The 16,637-nt window shown below is 46.8% G+C and overlaps 1 protein-coding gene across 1 annotated transcript; it reads left to right on the top strand.

Annotated features, from left to right (window-relative positions):
* The first annotated feature begins 241 nt into the window (after positions 1 to 241).
* On the top strand, positions 242 to 15,219 carry LOC135395937 (neuronal PAS domain-containing protein 2-like). Its single transcript, XM_064627022.1, has 15 exons — positions 242 to 309; positions 2,385 to 2,429; positions 3,585 to 3,733; positions 5,818 to 5,909; positions 6,459 to 6,548; positions 6,630 to 6,738; positions 6,832 to 6,945; positions 7,609 to 7,828; positions 9,231 to 9,337; positions 9,417 to 9,564; positions 11,471 to 11,640; positions 12,078 to 12,454; positions 13,083 to 13,280; positions 14,127 to 14,456; positions 14,524 to 15,219. The coding sequence occupies exons 1-15, from the start codon at positions 242 to 244 to the stop codon at positions 14,626 to 14,628; spliced, it is 2,322 nt and encodes a 773-aa protein (XP_064483092.1). The 3' UTR covers positions 14,629 to 15,219.
* Positions 15,220 to 16,637: the final 1,418 nt, after the last annotated feature.

Below are 16,637 nucleotides of genomic sequence, written 5' to 3'. Positions count from 1 at the left end.
ACGAAAATTGCGCGTGTCAATGCAGAAACACAGTCGGACCACGAGGAAGGAAAAAGGAGGTTGTTTCATAATAACAGCCCCCGTAGTGCTTACGTAATGGGGGTAAATTGAATGACAGGATTATTATGAGAAAAGGGCGTCGGGTTGGGTTCTACAGTGCTTGTTTGCGCCCAACTGCTGGATGTCTTAGTGTCGCCAGTAGTTTAGATGGGGGTGGCGAGACCGGCGGGATGTTCTCAGGATGAAGAGAGCTTCAGAGCAACAAGCGCAGGGTGGCCAGCAGGGCGGATCGAGTAGAAGGAAAATGGAGTAAGTAGCGCCTTTGTTTGTTCTTTGGTTTTTGGTCGCTTTGTGGTCAGGTGGGTTAGGCTTTGATCTCTGTGTACACTGTAAAAACAGAACTTCACCGCATAGCACGCTGTGCGCCAACCATTGCCGCGAATGATATGGTTATCGCTTGTGATTCGAAGAGAGAGGTGGGCGTACGACTTTTTGGGGAAATTTGGATATATGATAATTGCCACAAAAAGGCGTACGCCCCCCCCCCCCCTCTCTCTCTCTCTCTCTCTCTTCGAATCAGAAGCGATAACCCTATCATTCTTGGCAATGGTTGGAGCACAGCGTGCGATGCGGTGAAGTTCTGTTTTTAGGGTGTATGTGTGCGCATAATATTAATTAAATTTCCCCATATCATTTAGCGATATCTATTATCTTCGATATCTGTTATCGAAAGTTATCGCTATTATATCTATTTGTTTTCTATCCAGAGATATCTATGAATGCGGCGAAAGATTCAGTGCATTGAGAGATAGCTTTGAATGCACTGAATGTTTTGCTGCGTTCATTCCCTGCTCAATTATGATTTTCGTTCTCCATATACCACATCTCCAGCTACCGTGTTTTCCGGTGCATAACGAGCACCTCCGAAAAGCGGCAGAATCTGAAAAAATGCCCGTAGTATAGCGGTACGCCTCTCTTCGGGACTCTTTTTACATATAACGCGCCCGTTTTAGGCCTAGAAATACGGTACTGATTTGTCAATCAAGAAAGTAATGTTTACCTGTCCAATCATGCCTAAGAAAATTTCAGCAGGCGAATGGCGAATTGGACAAAACCGAGTGTGTTGCTGCAGAACAGTCTCCTTACGAATGCCGTATTCGATTTGGCGAAAAGTATATATATAGAACAGATAAGTGACGGTATTATCGCGGTACTGAGTGATGTGTTGTAAGTACTTTTTATTGAAATGTGTCTATATGAATGCACTATGCGCCAGCTAATTGTTCTTACATCGTCCTGCAAACACACCTACGTACGTCATAACTCCCACTGCTTGGTAACACTGACTAGCACTTGCGGGCTCTTCGAATGGACAACATTGTTTATCGTTGTGAGAGATGTGACACAATCGAAGTGATGGTGGTGGTGGTTCAAGTTATAAAGAAATGTGGCAGCACGTGCATCTGCTCGAAGAGAAGAAATCTACCCGTCAAATTAGTATCTCATGCACGAAAGAAGCATCTAACAGTTGGGCTCAACAATCTCCCAATCTATCTGCTTTCGACCGTTTATTCTGATATTCACCTTGTTTTCTTTCTTTCGGTTTACACTGGGATCGCATTTCTAGTACCGGATAATATATCTTATGCCCTTTGCCATTCCTCTACTTCTGCTGCTTCTCCTACCTTGTTCGCGTAGTAGGGGAACCGCCTGTGTTCAACATAATATAATTGTTGTTGTTGTTATTGTTGTTGTTGTTGTTTGATCGAAATATTGGCGGATCCTCCGCCGTATTCGCACTCAGCCTTGAGGGATCCCTGTGCTTCGAGGGACCCTTTCAGTAGCTTTTGCGACGCATTGGGCACGCGCTCGCTGCGCGTGCAGGACGTGCAGGACGTTGGCTGCGCGTGCGCAGCCAAGGTACTGAAAGTGTCCCTGGAAGCGCAGGGGTCCCTCAGGTCTAAGTGAGAATGCAGAGCCACCGTATTCTCACTCAGCCCTGAGGGATTCTTATGTTTCGAGGGACCCTTTCAGTATCTTTGGCAATATGGGGCACGCGCTCGCTGCGCGTGCAGAAAGCGCTGCCAAAGCTACTGAAAGGGTCCCTGGAAGCGCAGGGGTCCCTCAGGGCTAAGTGAGAATACAGCGGCTGACTTTGCTCTCAAATTTCTCGTTTTTCTGGATCTGTATGTTCTTCGGAGGTCTTGTTTTCACCGTTTGTGTGTGCTTTGGTCTACCATTTACCCACGCACTGCGAGTTGTGTAGTGGCCGACACCTACCGAACTAACGCTTCGATATTTACCTTTCCTATTCATCATCATCATCATCATGTATTCGTTGTTGTCACTGTTCCACCGTGACTTTACTTCCTTCATCCTTGCAGTGTGGCAGAAGAAAGTGACGCCGACGAGAAAGATGAGACAAAGCGGTAAGGATAGTGACGTGTTAAGTAATAGTGAGCTTTAGCGCATCGTACGCTACCGCGTCTGCGCACGTAAGAGATAGCGTGATGGTTCTGCGCACTGCGCGACGCCCTCTTTCAGTTATGGGCGTGCGCAGAACCATCAACGCTATCGTTTACGTATGCTATAGCCTTTGCGCCCATAAGGGATAGCGTCGGTGGTCCTGCGCACGCGCAAAACAAATACTTCGAACTGTGCGCCCAGAACCACCACGCTATCCCTTACGTACGCAAAGGGGACAGCGTGCGATGAGCTAAAACTCACTACTAGAGAGCTTTAGTGCGTCGTACGCTGTCGCCTTTGCGTCCGAAAGGGATAGCGTTGGTGGTCCTGCGCACGCGCAAAACAAACACTTCGCGCAGTGCGCCCAGAACCACCACGCTATCCCTTACGTACGCAAAGGGTACAGCGTATGATGATGGGACAGCGTATTATCTCAGAGTTTTACGTTTGGGAACGATATATTGCATTCGTGTGATGCGCACGTGTACTTCGAGAACTACCTCACTCCCTACGCGCCCTTCCCTCGACTCAGGGTCGTATTCTTGAACGGCCCTCGACTCGCCTTTCCACTCCAGCTGGTCCTCAAGACGGTTTTGTTCTTCAGAAATCAACCTTAAAACGAAACCTCCTTCGTGCTGTTTCCTTTTAGCCCAATGGCTCGAACACTTCTTTCCCTCGCTCAAATGGAGTAGTCACGAAGTATCGAGTGGAGGATCGTTTAAGAATACGGGCATCGATATTCACAACCTTTCAACATCCTTTCTCGAAGAGCTCGAGCTGTGTTTAATTAGTTCATCACATCCTGACATAGGACATCGCAGTTGTTTGCACAGCGTCCCGTAAGGTTAATTTACTGTGATACAGTGATACTAACTAGTCTATCTCGTAATGGACCTTTTTCACAACGCTTCTGCGCATGCTCTATGACCCTGACGGCGCCGAAGATGGTTCCCTACATACTCAATAGATGGCGCTGGGTTCTGGCGCGCGCCGAGCGTGTTTCGCTGGACAGCCGCTAGGATGCAATGCGAGTGTGAAAAAAGGTCCATTGAATTGATTTGGGAGAAAAGAAAGCCTACCTTGTAGTATACTGTCTCATTGTGTCGTTTCTCTTGTAGAAAGTCGAGAAACCTTAGCGAGAAGAAGCGCCGTGATCAATTCAATGTCCTCATCAACGAGCTCTGTTCCATGGTGTCCACCACATCACGGAAAATGGACAAATCCTCGGTGCTTCGGTCCACCATCGCTTTCCTCAGGCATCATAATGGTGAGAGCACGAACCTTGTTCTGTTTTTGGCGCTCTATGGCCTCCGTCGCTTTTGCGCAAAAAAAAAAAAAAACCCAATCAATCAATCAATCAATCAACGAACCCTGTTAGGCACCTTTAAAGGAGCGTGGAAGGAGGAGAAGGAGAAATGGAGGAGGAGAAGGAGAAGAGATTAAGAGTACACGCCCTCGGATATACATGGTGTATTTTTTTTACATCATTTACATAATTTTTATAGAAAAGCTATGAGAGCAGCATAGATGTCGTTTTTTCTCCTACTATCATCATCATCATCATCATCATAATCGTTTTTTGCATTTGAGCTCAACGGCCAGGCGGGCATCCTCTCGAAAAAAGTATGCAACTATCAAGATGAATAATTACCTAAAATTCGTTAATTAACTCTTTAATCAGGGGAATTGGGGCAAAAGCGATATAGCAGAATGGAAGAATATCCCAGTTGAAAGCCATTCCCCATTTAGAAAATCACGAAACAGGCGCGTGCGTTAAGATATCCATCCCCAAATTTTGATGTGCAAATGAGCCGAAACCAAAACAGAGCGCATGACGTTCGCCGACGGAGGCTGGTTGATCTGGCACGCAGATCGGCTCCTACTCCAGTCATCTTCAGCGCTCCAAATCACGTGTCTCTCTGACGTGAAATGAGAGCTGGACTCCCTGCGTTCCCGTTTGCCGCGGTTTCGGTTACGGCTCATTTGCGTATCAATATTCGGGGATGGTTATCTTAGCGCATATGTGTGTTTCATGATTTTTTAAACGTGGAATGGCTCTCAACTAGGATACTCTCTCATTCTGCTATCTCGCTTTTGCTCGAAATCCCCTATATGTATAACGAATTCTTGGTAATTATTCATCTTATAGATACATACTTCCTTCGAGAGGATGTCCGTCTGGCCGTATAACTCAACAGCAAAAACGACATCAATGCTGCTCTAATAGCTTTTTTTAAATAAAAATTCTGTTAAGTATAAAAAAAAACAAAAACTCTATAATCGCGCAAGAAGTACGCTCGCAGCGCCCAATTCTGCGTGGTGCATAAAAGAGAGCTTCCAATCTCGCGGGTCAGAAATCTGCTTCTCCCGGCTTGCTATATTCTGTGACGTCATCTGTAGTGGTGGATGACGTCACGTCATCCACCCAATAGCGTTACAACAGTGTAGTGCGTTAGTGTGTTGTCTGTCCATCTTCTGTTGAAAGACGATTGCCCAAAAATATTGTCGTATCGTTGTCCTTCATAATCCTTTCATTCGCATTTTTGTAACATGTAAATAAATCACAAAGTGAAACGATAAAAACAACAGCAACAGATGAATTGATGATCATGAATGGGGAAATTCGCCACATGAGATGCGGCCCACTACCCCACACTCTAAGAAAAAAGGGTGTGAAAAGGTGGTAACTTCTGTACACTCTTAGAAATGAACTTCACCACATAGCACGCTCCTAGCCAACCATCATCCCGAATGACAGCGTTCTCGCCCCTGATTTGCTGAAAACGAGAGGAAGAGCCTATTTTGTGCCATTATGCACGGCACAAAATATGCTCCTCCTCCCGTTTTCAACAAATCTAAGGCGAGAACGTTGTCATTCGGGGTGATGGTTGGCTAGGAGCGTGCTATGTGGTGAAGTTCATTTTTAAGAGTGTAGTTACCACCTAGGTCAACATAGCGCCTGATAAAGAGTGTAAAAGAGTGGTAAAAGCAATTATCATATATCGAAATTGCTACAAAAAGGCGTACGCCCCCCTCGCTCACCGAATCAGAAGCGGTAACCCTATCTATCATTCGGAGGCAGCAGGTAGAACTTTGCAACCTTTTAGGCACAACATATGCGACAACTGTATACCTCCTAAAAGGTGTAACTGCTCCACCTTTTTTCTAAGAGTGCAAGGCGATAAAAAAAAACAATAAAAGAAAAACTGGAAATGGTTGTGGTGCCTGATTTTGAGAAGACTGAGGTGGGAATATTGATGGTGTGCGTATTTATGGTCAGAAGAACTTGTGTAATGTTACTTTGAGATTGTGAGTCATATTTAGAACTATAACCTGATTGTACCGTCTCAGAAACATCGGAGGATTCCGATTCACAGGACGCTCAAGACAGTTGGAAGCCACCCTTTTTGTCCAACGAAGAATTTACGCATCTTATGCTCGAGGTAAAACCATGTCTAGTGTCTTCTTCACTATAGTGCTTGTTTTCCGCATCAGCCGTTTGTGATCGGTACCAGTGATGGGCAGTACCTCATCTTCGAAGCATTTACCTAAACTTTGGATTCGATACTTTTTGTCATATTATAGTACTTTACCATTGTGCTACTCCGTGCTTACATGATCTCCGGCACGAAGTTAGAAGCTTTGACGAAGCAAAAATAGGATGTGTGTATGAAATTAGAAAAGGAAATGAAGAGAGAGCTAAGATTTATATATATTTGTTTTTTTCTGGAACGTTGTAGTTTGATTTGGTTGCTACGTCACCAATGAGTTATAATAAACTATACATATATTTAATGCACAGCTTGTACAAACTACTCTTAGTACTCAGGTACCACGCTGCCCATCGCTGCTTACAAAGCATTGATAAAATAGCGGCCTCCTTCATCATGGGTGTGCAAAGCATACAGGTTTCAAGTTATTGAACGCCGCTGAATATAAACCTGCTACGTAGTTAATCTTCCGTAGTGACTAATTACAAAATTTATCTCTAGTCTCTAGATGGCTTCATCCTAATCTTATCCTTAAACGGCCAAATTATGTACACATCCGAAAGCGTCGCGTCACTACTGGGTTATTTACCGGTAAGATTTAATTTTTTACCGTTCATTTCGTCGTTATAAGGGTAACCGGCATTAATTCGAGCATTGGTGCGTGCGTTTCAGCACGATTTGCACAACACTTTCATCCTCGACATTGTGCACGCCAACAATCATGCTGCCGTGTGCGATTTGTTGAGTTCAGCCATGCCTGAACCTTCGAAACCCAAAACAGGTATGTTTAGTTACTCTTATAGAACACGTGACGTGTGCGACTTTCCATGATGAGTTGTGAGGAAGATCTTACGTGACAGTGTTATTTTTTCAGATGCTTGTATATCTTTAGACGTGTACATGAAACGCGGTAGTTTAGGCTCATCAGATTCAACTGCTTACGAGCCGGTAAATATCAAGGGAACCTTTCTTACCGTTTCAGGGGACGGTAAGCTTCCTTTCCTATCTCTTCCATTTTATATTTTCTCCTGCCTTTGTTGTTTGTTTGTTTCTCATTGCCGCGGTTTGTGTATTACCGCGCATGTTTATGAAAAATAGGCGCGAAATGCATAACAGTATGCTAAACTACCCGAACAGTATCTGAGCACCATAACTTTCAGCACTTGCCACTCATTCATTGGATGATTTTGGCAGTTGCTATAAAACAACAACTTTATTTTTAAGATAAAGATACATACAGTCTCCCCGCAAATGCATGCGCGTTCATGAAATAGCCTTAATGTACTTTCCTTCCCTTTTCTTCCCTTTTTCCTTTCATTTCCTTCCATTTCCTTCCTTGCTTCTCTACCTTTTTATATTGCGGTTCACTAATAAGTGTTGCACTTCGTTGCTGGATTTCCACGTAAAGCGTGGAGATTTACACCTGCATCCACGTTGGTGGACACACCCTTTTTCATTTTATTTTCATTTTCGCTCATTTTCGTAGCTGTAGGAAGAAACCATTGAAATGTCAGTGAGCGGCTCATTCACTCTGGAAATGAGCCGCTCACTGACATTTCAATGGTTTCTTCCTACAGCTACCGACCTTAGCTAGACCTATATATGCGTAGCCCGCAAACGTTGCATAAAAGACCATATTGCTTTCAACCAGGGGGCAATCTCTCGAACCCAGAGTGCGATTCTCAAAGCTGCAGCAGCGTCTGTTCTCCAAGGGCTATGGTTGGGTCCGCTGAAACGACACCTTGCTTCGTGGCTACGGTTCGTATGCAGACGCCTCAGTTGTTACGCGAACTCATCCTGTGCGATGGCTCCAAGAACGAATTCACTTCTCGTCATAGTATGGAGTGGAAGTTTCTCTATCTGGACAACAGGTATGCTTGCTTACCGGGTAGACACTCAGCAAAGCTGTGCCTCTGATGTATTTTTGCATAAACGTATAGATGTTCGGAGCGTCCTCCGTGCCAGACACGAAGGCTTCCACGTAATTTGTGAAGCCTCTATGGGGAGTTGTAAATGACGAAAACGAATAATCAGTATATAGCGGTCTCATTCATTTTCGTGGCAGGACAATATCTAAGGCGAATTTGGCATTTCGCAGGAACCTGAAAGAAACAACACGTCTAGCGCGTTGGAGGGCTCATGAACGTTTGAAAGCCGATTTCCTCCTCCTCTTATACACCTTTAGTGATATGTGAACCATCCTTCTGTCCTAAATCGTAGGATCCACATTTCACAGAGTCTTCATGTCCGTGACGTCTCTTTGAAACACACACGTCTTCTCTTTCGGCAGCCCTAAGATGTCAATAATCCTACACTGATCCACGTATCTGTTGAAGGATAAGGTTACCGAATGTCGCGTGCACGTTCCTACTGTAATGAGAAATATGTTTTCGTCTGCAGAATAACTGTAATCTCCGAAAGGTGCTTATATGACTATAGTATGACTATGGCGCTGTGTTTGTGAGTATGACCGGGCGCGCCTGCAATGCTGGACAGTTCGATAGTCGTGTAATACAGGAGCACGTCTGTCTTGTCGAATTGCGTCCCAGTAGGGATGGAACAAGATTGATATTTGTACCGATGTTATTGATAAATTTCCCAATAAATTGTTGTTGTCGATGTTTTTAAAGTATCGATATTTTATCCAGTACCAATAAATATCGGTTAGTTAGTTAGTTAATGGTGCATGTTGTTCTCGCGGATATCGATCAATATCAATCGACTATCGATCGTGTTTTCTCGCGGATATTGACACATCTCGATTTATATCGATAAAATATCTATATTTTCGTGGATACTTTAATCTACGTTCAGCGACGTTTCAGGTTTCGATATTTATCGATATTTCAGGGTCTCAATATTTTTACACCTCTGTTTCCCGGACTACCCAGCACCAAATCTACAGTAGGATCAGTGACGCCCTAAAATGACGCTTGCGTCGCGTATTACACTCTTAGAAATGAACTTCACCACATAGCACGCACCTAGCCAATCATCACCCCGAATGACAACGTTCTCGCCCTAGATTTGTTGAAAACGGGAGGAGGAGCCTATTTTGTGCCGCGCATAATGGCACAAAATAGGCTCCTCCTCCCGCTTTCAACAAATCAGGGGCGAGAACGTTGTCATTCGGGATGATGGTTGGCTAGGAGCGTGCTATGTGGTGAAGTTCATTTCTAAGAGTGTACAAACGTGTTATGCAACTTTCAGTACTTCATTGCCAACACTGTGACAGATAAAAATTGTTGCGCATAATTATGTATGTCTCCACAGGGCTCCTCCCATCATTGGCTATCTTCCATTCGAACTACTCGGAACGTCAGGTTACGACTACTACCACGTCGATGACTTGGAGAAAGTAGCGGCAGGACAAGAAGCATGTATGTGTGCACATAATTTGACAAAGTGCGACAGTGATGTGCTTCACCTGGCTATAGTTTTGAATGGTATTGTTTGTAGTGATGCAAACGGGAGAAGGAACTTCGTGTCAGTATCGTTTTCTGACCAAGGGTCAACAGTGGATCTGGCTGCAGACCCGATACTACATTACTTATCATCAGTGGAGCTCGAAGCCGGAGTTCGTGGTCTGCACTCATACCGTCATCAGGTACGGTGTTAATGCTTGTGCTTCCGGTGCTTTCAATATGGAGAGTGTGTGCAGATAAACTCTGGTGGAGTTTGAACACGTAGCTCGTTGTCTATTTGCCTGACGAACTTTTCATGGCGCGCGATGGCGCATTTATTGCTTGCGAAAGCTACAGAAAAATCGTGGAAGGCATACTCAGCGTAAAAAAGAAACAGAGCGACGAAAACGTCGTATTCCATACATTAGACTAGGGCAACATGGCGGTCTCAGGAGAGTTGTCTCAGCTACCACTAGGGCCGCTATCGGTCCAGACACCGAAACGGAGTTCCACAAGGCAGCTCGTTTCTGCTATCATTTGCGGACCGATAGTGCCCCTACCGGTAGCTGTACAAAACTCTCCTGGGACCGCCATGTTGCCCTAGTCTAATGCACGGAAGACGACGTTTTCGTCGCTCTGTTAATTTTTTTTTACGCCGAGTATGGCACCCACGAGTTTTTCTGTGGCTCTCGCACGCATAGAAGCGCCATCGTGCGCCAGCGGAAGTTCGTCAGGTAGGTAGACAAACAGTTACGTGTGCAAATGCCGCTGGATTATATCTTCACATACTCTGTATACTTATGCTTTTCAAGAATAGGATCGTTTCGGTTGACATTCCAGATGACCCATGTGGTTCTTGCAGTGTCGATGTTCTAAACTGATATAACCCTTGTGTCTCTCACACCGCGTTCATCAACATAAAATTGGAAAAAGTCGTGACAAAATGAAGCGTGGAACAAGAAATACACATCCTTGCTAGCACCAGCCCAAATGTAGTACGCGGGTTGTCACCGTATGCGACGCTGGGGTGACCGTTGGAACCGTCAGGAACTGTCGACTGTCACCGGTTTACGTCTGTTAGTGACAGTAGACACGTCGAAAAGCAGCATTAGAGACTGTGTCGATTGTGTCGAGAGAGAGAATTGTGTCGATGATGTCACGAAAACGCGGTGCTGATGGTCCCGTGCGCTCGCGGTACCGCTAGGAGTTGCGGTGCGACGAGCGGAGGGGGTTGACGCAAGGACATAGGACACCTACAGAGTTTCTCAGGTAGGTTGTGCGCATACTGCACATCAATGAAGCCCGACATGTAGATCATGGATCTAAGGGATCACACGTGAGGTGTCGTGTGCATGTACGCGGAGCATACACTAGAAGTTTGTGGCCGGTGCTCTTCTATAGAACGCGACAGACTCAGATCTCATGTCAACACTTAAGTCGGAGACCTCAACTTTGCACGACAGGATTTGTCTTGCACGCAAATTCGGGGACCCTTATACCGTGACCAGGAACATGCTGTGGAAGGTAGCTAAGTACAGCGTATACCATGTGAAAAAAGGGGGGGGGGGTGTTTTAGGTGTAGCGGCCCGTGCACGACGACGATGTGATCCTGACAGCGGCGGAGCCAGAAAGATATTTCGGGGGGTGTTCTCTGGAAACTTTACATGGAAGAGGAGGATTTCCCATCGTTTCTCTCTCCCAAAAGCACTGCTAAAGGTATCATTTCGAGAGGGGTTCCAACACCCAGAAACCCCCACCCCCTCCCCCCTTCTGGCTACGCCGTGGACTCTGCCGCCATGCGCTACCGAGCTGGCTGGTCAGTTTTACCGACACCGTCCTAGCGTGAGGCCACGAACATCTGCTCGCTGGAACATTTCATCATCGCCGGTCAGGACTGAATGTAGGACTGATGTAGGGGAACACCACATCGTCTACATTTGGTGACCCGAATGGTCTTCCTCTACACGAGTCCCGATCGATGATGATGCAATCATGGGTGATGGACGTGGATGATGGATGATTGACTAGCTCGATGTGCACCTATTGGTGTTTATGGACAGACGGCACGTGGTGCCGTAACATTGTCATGAAGGAACGAATGTCTTTCAGCTACGACGAAGACTGGAGCGGCGTAAAAGCAGAAGCCATGACGCCTTCTTCATCTCAGCTTCCCGGCACACATGTCTCGCATCATAGTTCCAGAGTGTCTTCTGCGCCTTCCGTCAGTTCCAGGGACGAAAGCATGTCGCCTAACCTGTCTGAGAAGTCAGCAAGCTTAGGTAATCTGCACGCAACATCACACACCTAGCAGAGCACAGCTATGATGAGTCGCTGAACGGAAGGTTGAAGACAGGGACAGTTAGAGTTGTTGGGTTCAGACTCAAAGGGTAAACAAAAGGCTGGAGCGGCATAGGCGGGTTATTACAAAAGTGCTCGTGACGGACGAGACGTTGAAATGTGGAATGAAATACATTGAAATGTCTCCTAGAGTAGGGTGTCCCTGTCATTGATCCTTGAAGCGCACATACTGCAGAGCGTCCCACTGCCGTACCCGACACCCACCGACGCACTAGCTGGACCACCTTCGAGTCAGCCCTAGAGTATCCCGAGTGAGCTTCAAACACAGCGGACAAGTGTGACAACATTGTTGCTCAAGTGAATTCAACTGGAAAAAGGAAACTACTTATAATGATACGTTCTTTTTCTTTCCGTAAAGCGCCGAGCACTTCGGCAGCCCTCGCCAAGCGCAAGGCACAAGAGGAGCGCGTCAACGTATCATCCAATCGCCTGTCCCTTCCCTTCCCGGAGAACTCTTGCGTCTCCAAAGAATCGCCTTCCTCGGCTCAGAGGGCGCCCTCAGCGTCTGTGTCACCTTTCCTTGAGCCTTCGCAGCCACCTCCTACGCAGCAGACTGCCCGAGAACCGGTGCCAGAGGCTACTCCCCCGCCAGACGTGACCGTGTCAGAGCCTCCCGTGCCTTATTCAGCAGCCCCCTGCCATACTCCTCTGCTAACCTTGACAGCACTGCAACCCGTTGCTGCAACCTTCAATCCCGGTAGCTCCATGGTCCACGGTGGTCCCGGTGCGGTGCAGGCAAGTGAGAGGATGTTCTCATCATGCTTCTTGGGTGGACGGATTGGGGCTAAAGGTGCTCTGGAGTTATTCTACCGAAACACTGTAAATAAAGTACCGTTTGCAGAGTTCCTAGGAAGTCGTCTTAGCGGAAAGAGGAGCACACTGACTTCCATGACCTCCATACATGACTTCCATACAACCAGATAACACAGACACCGATCGTCTTGTGATAGGCTACGCCTATTGTGTCATGAACCACGATCACTTCGAATATGGAAGGGAAAGGCGTGGCCTTTTTCACTATTTTTATGTTCCCAATCCAATCCAATTCAATCCATCCCATCCCAACCGAAGCTTGAGCTTTTTTACTGTTGTTGCAGCTGCCCTGTGCAGCTGCCCTGTGCATCTGGTGTTCCTGCAGCGATAATATGTTACAATCAGTCTTTGTGCATACGGTATTGGCGAAGAAACGACGTGAGCATAATTATCCTCCTAGAGCACCTTTAGTGGGTACAGAGCGGTCAAATATAGCTAGTTTTGAGGGATATACTGTAAACGGCAGCACAACTTCCTTCTAAGGAGGGTACGATGCGTCCATTGCACATATTCCCCTGTATCTCCGTTGTTTTACTCGTTGCTTTTTCAGATGCTACAGACCTCGCAGCCGTCTCCCGTGATGTCGACCAATATGGGCCTGTCGGAACCTGGCCACTACCAGGAGTACCTGCGCAGAAGGCACCAGCTGCTCCAACAGCAGATCCTCAAGCAGCAGGAAGAACTCAAGAGAGTGTCGGAGCAACTCATGCTCGTCCAATTCATCACTCCTACGCTTGCTGCTGTGACGGTGCGTCCTGTAACTGGGGAGCTGTATTAGAAGCCGTACCGACTATTATTGTCAATGATGTTGTTACGCCGAAGACATTGCAGACGCGCTAATTGTAGCACAGGCCGGGAAACGTCAAGCTTGCGCTGTAAAGCTTTACATACCAACATTTCGCTTTCAATGGCGCTCTTGCTGCTGTAGGTTTGTTTAGCCATAGATTCCAAATCGTGCCACGTGGACATTGCGGGCATTGCAGTGCAGCGTTCTGATCTTTGCTAATACAACTGGAAAAGTGGAACAGAACGTCGGTTCCTTCTCGCCAGTAGTTCGTGTTACAAGTAAGTGCCACTAACTCAGGGAATAGATACCAATATAATATGCTACCTGTTACCTTGAGCAGTACCAAAGTCCTTCACTACTATTGATAATTGTGTGTTCTGTAGAACTATTTATGGTTGGACTCCGTGAAGTACTATTGCCGATGTGAAACTATGTCGACGTATCGTCGAAGGTCCTTTGATACGGTGAAGGTGGATTGCAGCGCAAGACTCAAGTCGAGAGCCGTCGCTATTCCGAACAGAGGCTGTTCTTCTGTTGGGCGGTGATTATTCTTGGCGGTACTACTGGAATACAACGACGTTTTGTCTGTGCCTAAGGTTGTGCGGGAAGGTATTAGTAAAGGTACTCAAATTTGTAAAGTGGTTAAATAAGGACAATCGCACTCGTTATGTAGCTGTTTTTGTGGTGCTTCTGCCAAGAAGTATCGTGCGCTCGGGGCATGCAACGACGGGGATAGCTGCTATTGAAGTAATAATATTGATCAAGTACGACTAAAGGTAACGAACAGAATCACATCATCTCTACCAGGCAACACCTGCACCGCTGTACACCTTCTCTGTGCCGACGTCTACAGTCACCAGGCTGGCAGCGGACGTGCCCCATGGCTTGCCGGAGCAGACTTCGCCGTACCTCTTGTCTACGCCACAGACCCAACAGCAGACGATACACCAGCAACAAATGCAGCAACAAATGCACCAACAGCAGATGCATCAACAACAGATGCAGCAGCAGTTTCACCAGCAGCAGTTACAGCAACAACAGCCGATGCACCAGCAGCCGCAGCCTACTCTGCAGAGGACTACTACTGGACAGCTGCAGACAGCAATGAACACCATGCAGCCCGGACCCATGACTCCGGTATGTGCACTGTTAAGCGTGTTTGCACCATTGGGTCATTAATGTGAACGTACGTATTACGTTGCAGGTCTACCCTCTGCAGCTGCCTCAAGACCAAATGATATTTACGCCAAGTTTTAGCACAAACACAGATTTCTTTTTTGGAAATACGAACAATGGGAGCTGTCAGTGACAACGCAGATCTGTTATTTCCACGAATGACAGCGTTGTGGCGAGAAGGTGAGAAAGTTAGGTGGGGAGTGCAGACCTTGGAGCCACAAATGACTAGAATCCTTAAGGCGAAGGGTGCATTGTCTCAGACGCGAGGCCGACGTCTTCACGCTTTGACATGACATTTCAAAGAGGCTGATCAATCTGCTGGCAGTTGGCGATGTCACACAGGTTACGAGAACGGCGGCTTCAAGCAAGAACGGCAATATAACGCTGACACAGCGCTCCAGCCTGTGAGAGGAATAATAATTTGACGTCCGAAATCACGCGAAGTTTTTGCATCAACGGGAGAGATGTGGTTCGGCTGCCAATGGCGGCATTGGCCATGCATGATGGTGAGGCGCTTCGTATACGTGCGCCTGTGAAACAAGCGGTACAGATATCTTGCCCGTGAATTTAGTAGGTACAATGCATTGTTAGGCCTATTGTGCTGGCTGACGTTCGTCAGGTTCGGGGAGTGTAACCCATGTGTACCTTTTGAGGGTAATTCGACTCCCGCTTCTGGCGGTACGAATCCGTTACTAAAACCGTTAGAAGATTTAGAGTGTAAAGGTACCACCACGAAGGATCGTATGACCCGTCCACACCTCTCTCCTGTTTTCTTCTTCTGAATACGTGTCCATACATACAGCTGAATTACTGAGGAAGGATGGTGATAAAGAAAGTCATCCTGCTGTTTTAAAAAGCAAGGGATAAAAGAAAGGAGGGGGACCTTGTAACGCTACCAGGACGCTACCGCATTAGACTGATATGGCGATAACAAGACATGGTGTACCATTCTTCAGTGTGTGCTCATCTCAGTCAGGGTTTTCGAGATATGCGAATGACTTGCGTAATAAGGGATAGCCCATTGGAACTAGGCATCGTACGAAGTCGAAGTGGGCCATGAAGTATGACTACAGGTAAGACACTGGAGCCACTGTCTAGTGAAAGCTCAAAAACAGTGTGGCTCAGGTAGGCGTCCGTGACACACACTGCGAATCTGTGAGTGTAAGTGTGGGCTTACTTGCAATGCACATCTCATGTTGGATACAGAAACAAACGAAGTACCACCTCCACAAAGCCAAACAAAGTATGAACATCTTTGCTCATTGGTGTACTGGCCTCAACACGTCCCTTGAGCATGGCATCTTGGCCAGTGGGTGCAAGTTATGGCACCACACCCTCCCTGGATGATCATTAAAAGCGTCTGTACTAGATGCTAACAAAAACGTGCGGAATGGCACGGCATCATCCTGCAATGGGTCACCGGTCATTCCGGCATACCTGGGAACGACGCAGCAGCTTCACGGCCGTACCTGTTTGATCCAGTAGGTCTTCCGTACTTCACTTGTTCTTAACGCGAGGGCGATGCTCGTCGCTGCGAGCAAGAGAATGTGCAGGGAGGTCTAATCTAGTGGACGGGCATCGACAATCACGTCGTCACCTTACAGGACGGACCCAGACAAGGCCTAGGATCCACACTTCTGGGACGACCATTTCCATAATGTTCTTTAAATATCTGTCCATCCCAAAAACATCCTCTGCATCTCGTTTGGATGAGAGCCCGTGCTTGAAGGGGCTCTGAAGTGCAAAAAGTTTTTCTCGCGGAATGGAAGATGCCGTTACGTTAACACAAACACGAAAGGAACGTGGATTATCCGTTGCGTCGTTTGCGATTTGTTCGCCATGTTGTTTCCGCTTCACCTCCAGCCTCACCTCTACAACTCTGCACCAGAAATAGATGAAGATGAAGTTCGGCAGTGGAAGGAGATAACACTTCGAAGAGCGCTCGATAGATGGCGCTGGAGGTCAAACGGAAACAACATGGCGACTCCAACTCGCCCTTTTGCCTCAGTGTCGATACATACCTCATGCGTAGCTTGTTTAGTGACTAGTTCACACCGACGTTCGCCGTACTCTCCCTACAAGATCAGAGTTGTGCCTAACTCGTTACTTGGTAACGGTTACTTTTTTTGGTAACGAAGTAAC

The sequence above is a fragment of the Ornithodoros turicata genome, chromosome 5 (genome assembly GCF_037126465.1).
Source record: "Ornithodoros turicata isolate Travis chromosome 5, ASM3712646v1, whole genome shotgun sequence".
NCBI classification, from domain to species: Eukaryota; Metazoa; Arthropoda; class Arachnida; order Ixodida; family Argasidae; genus Ornithodoros; species Ornithodoros turicata.
This window is presented reverse-complemented; position numbering and strand designations above follow the sequence as displayed.

Coding starts and splice junctions, on each gene's coding strand:
- LOC135395937 (XM_064627022.1), top strand. CDS start 242: ATGAAGAGAGCTTCAGAGCAACAAGCGCAGGGTGGCCAGCAGGGCGGA. Junction 5,910..6,458: donor TTACGCATCTTATGCTCGAG/GTAAAACCATGT, acceptor ATTTATCTCTAG/TCTCTAGATGGCTTCATCCT. Junction 6,739..6,831: donor ACCTTCGAAACCCAAAACAG/GTATGTTTAGTT, acceptor TTATTTTTTCAG/ATGCTTGTATATCTTTAGAC.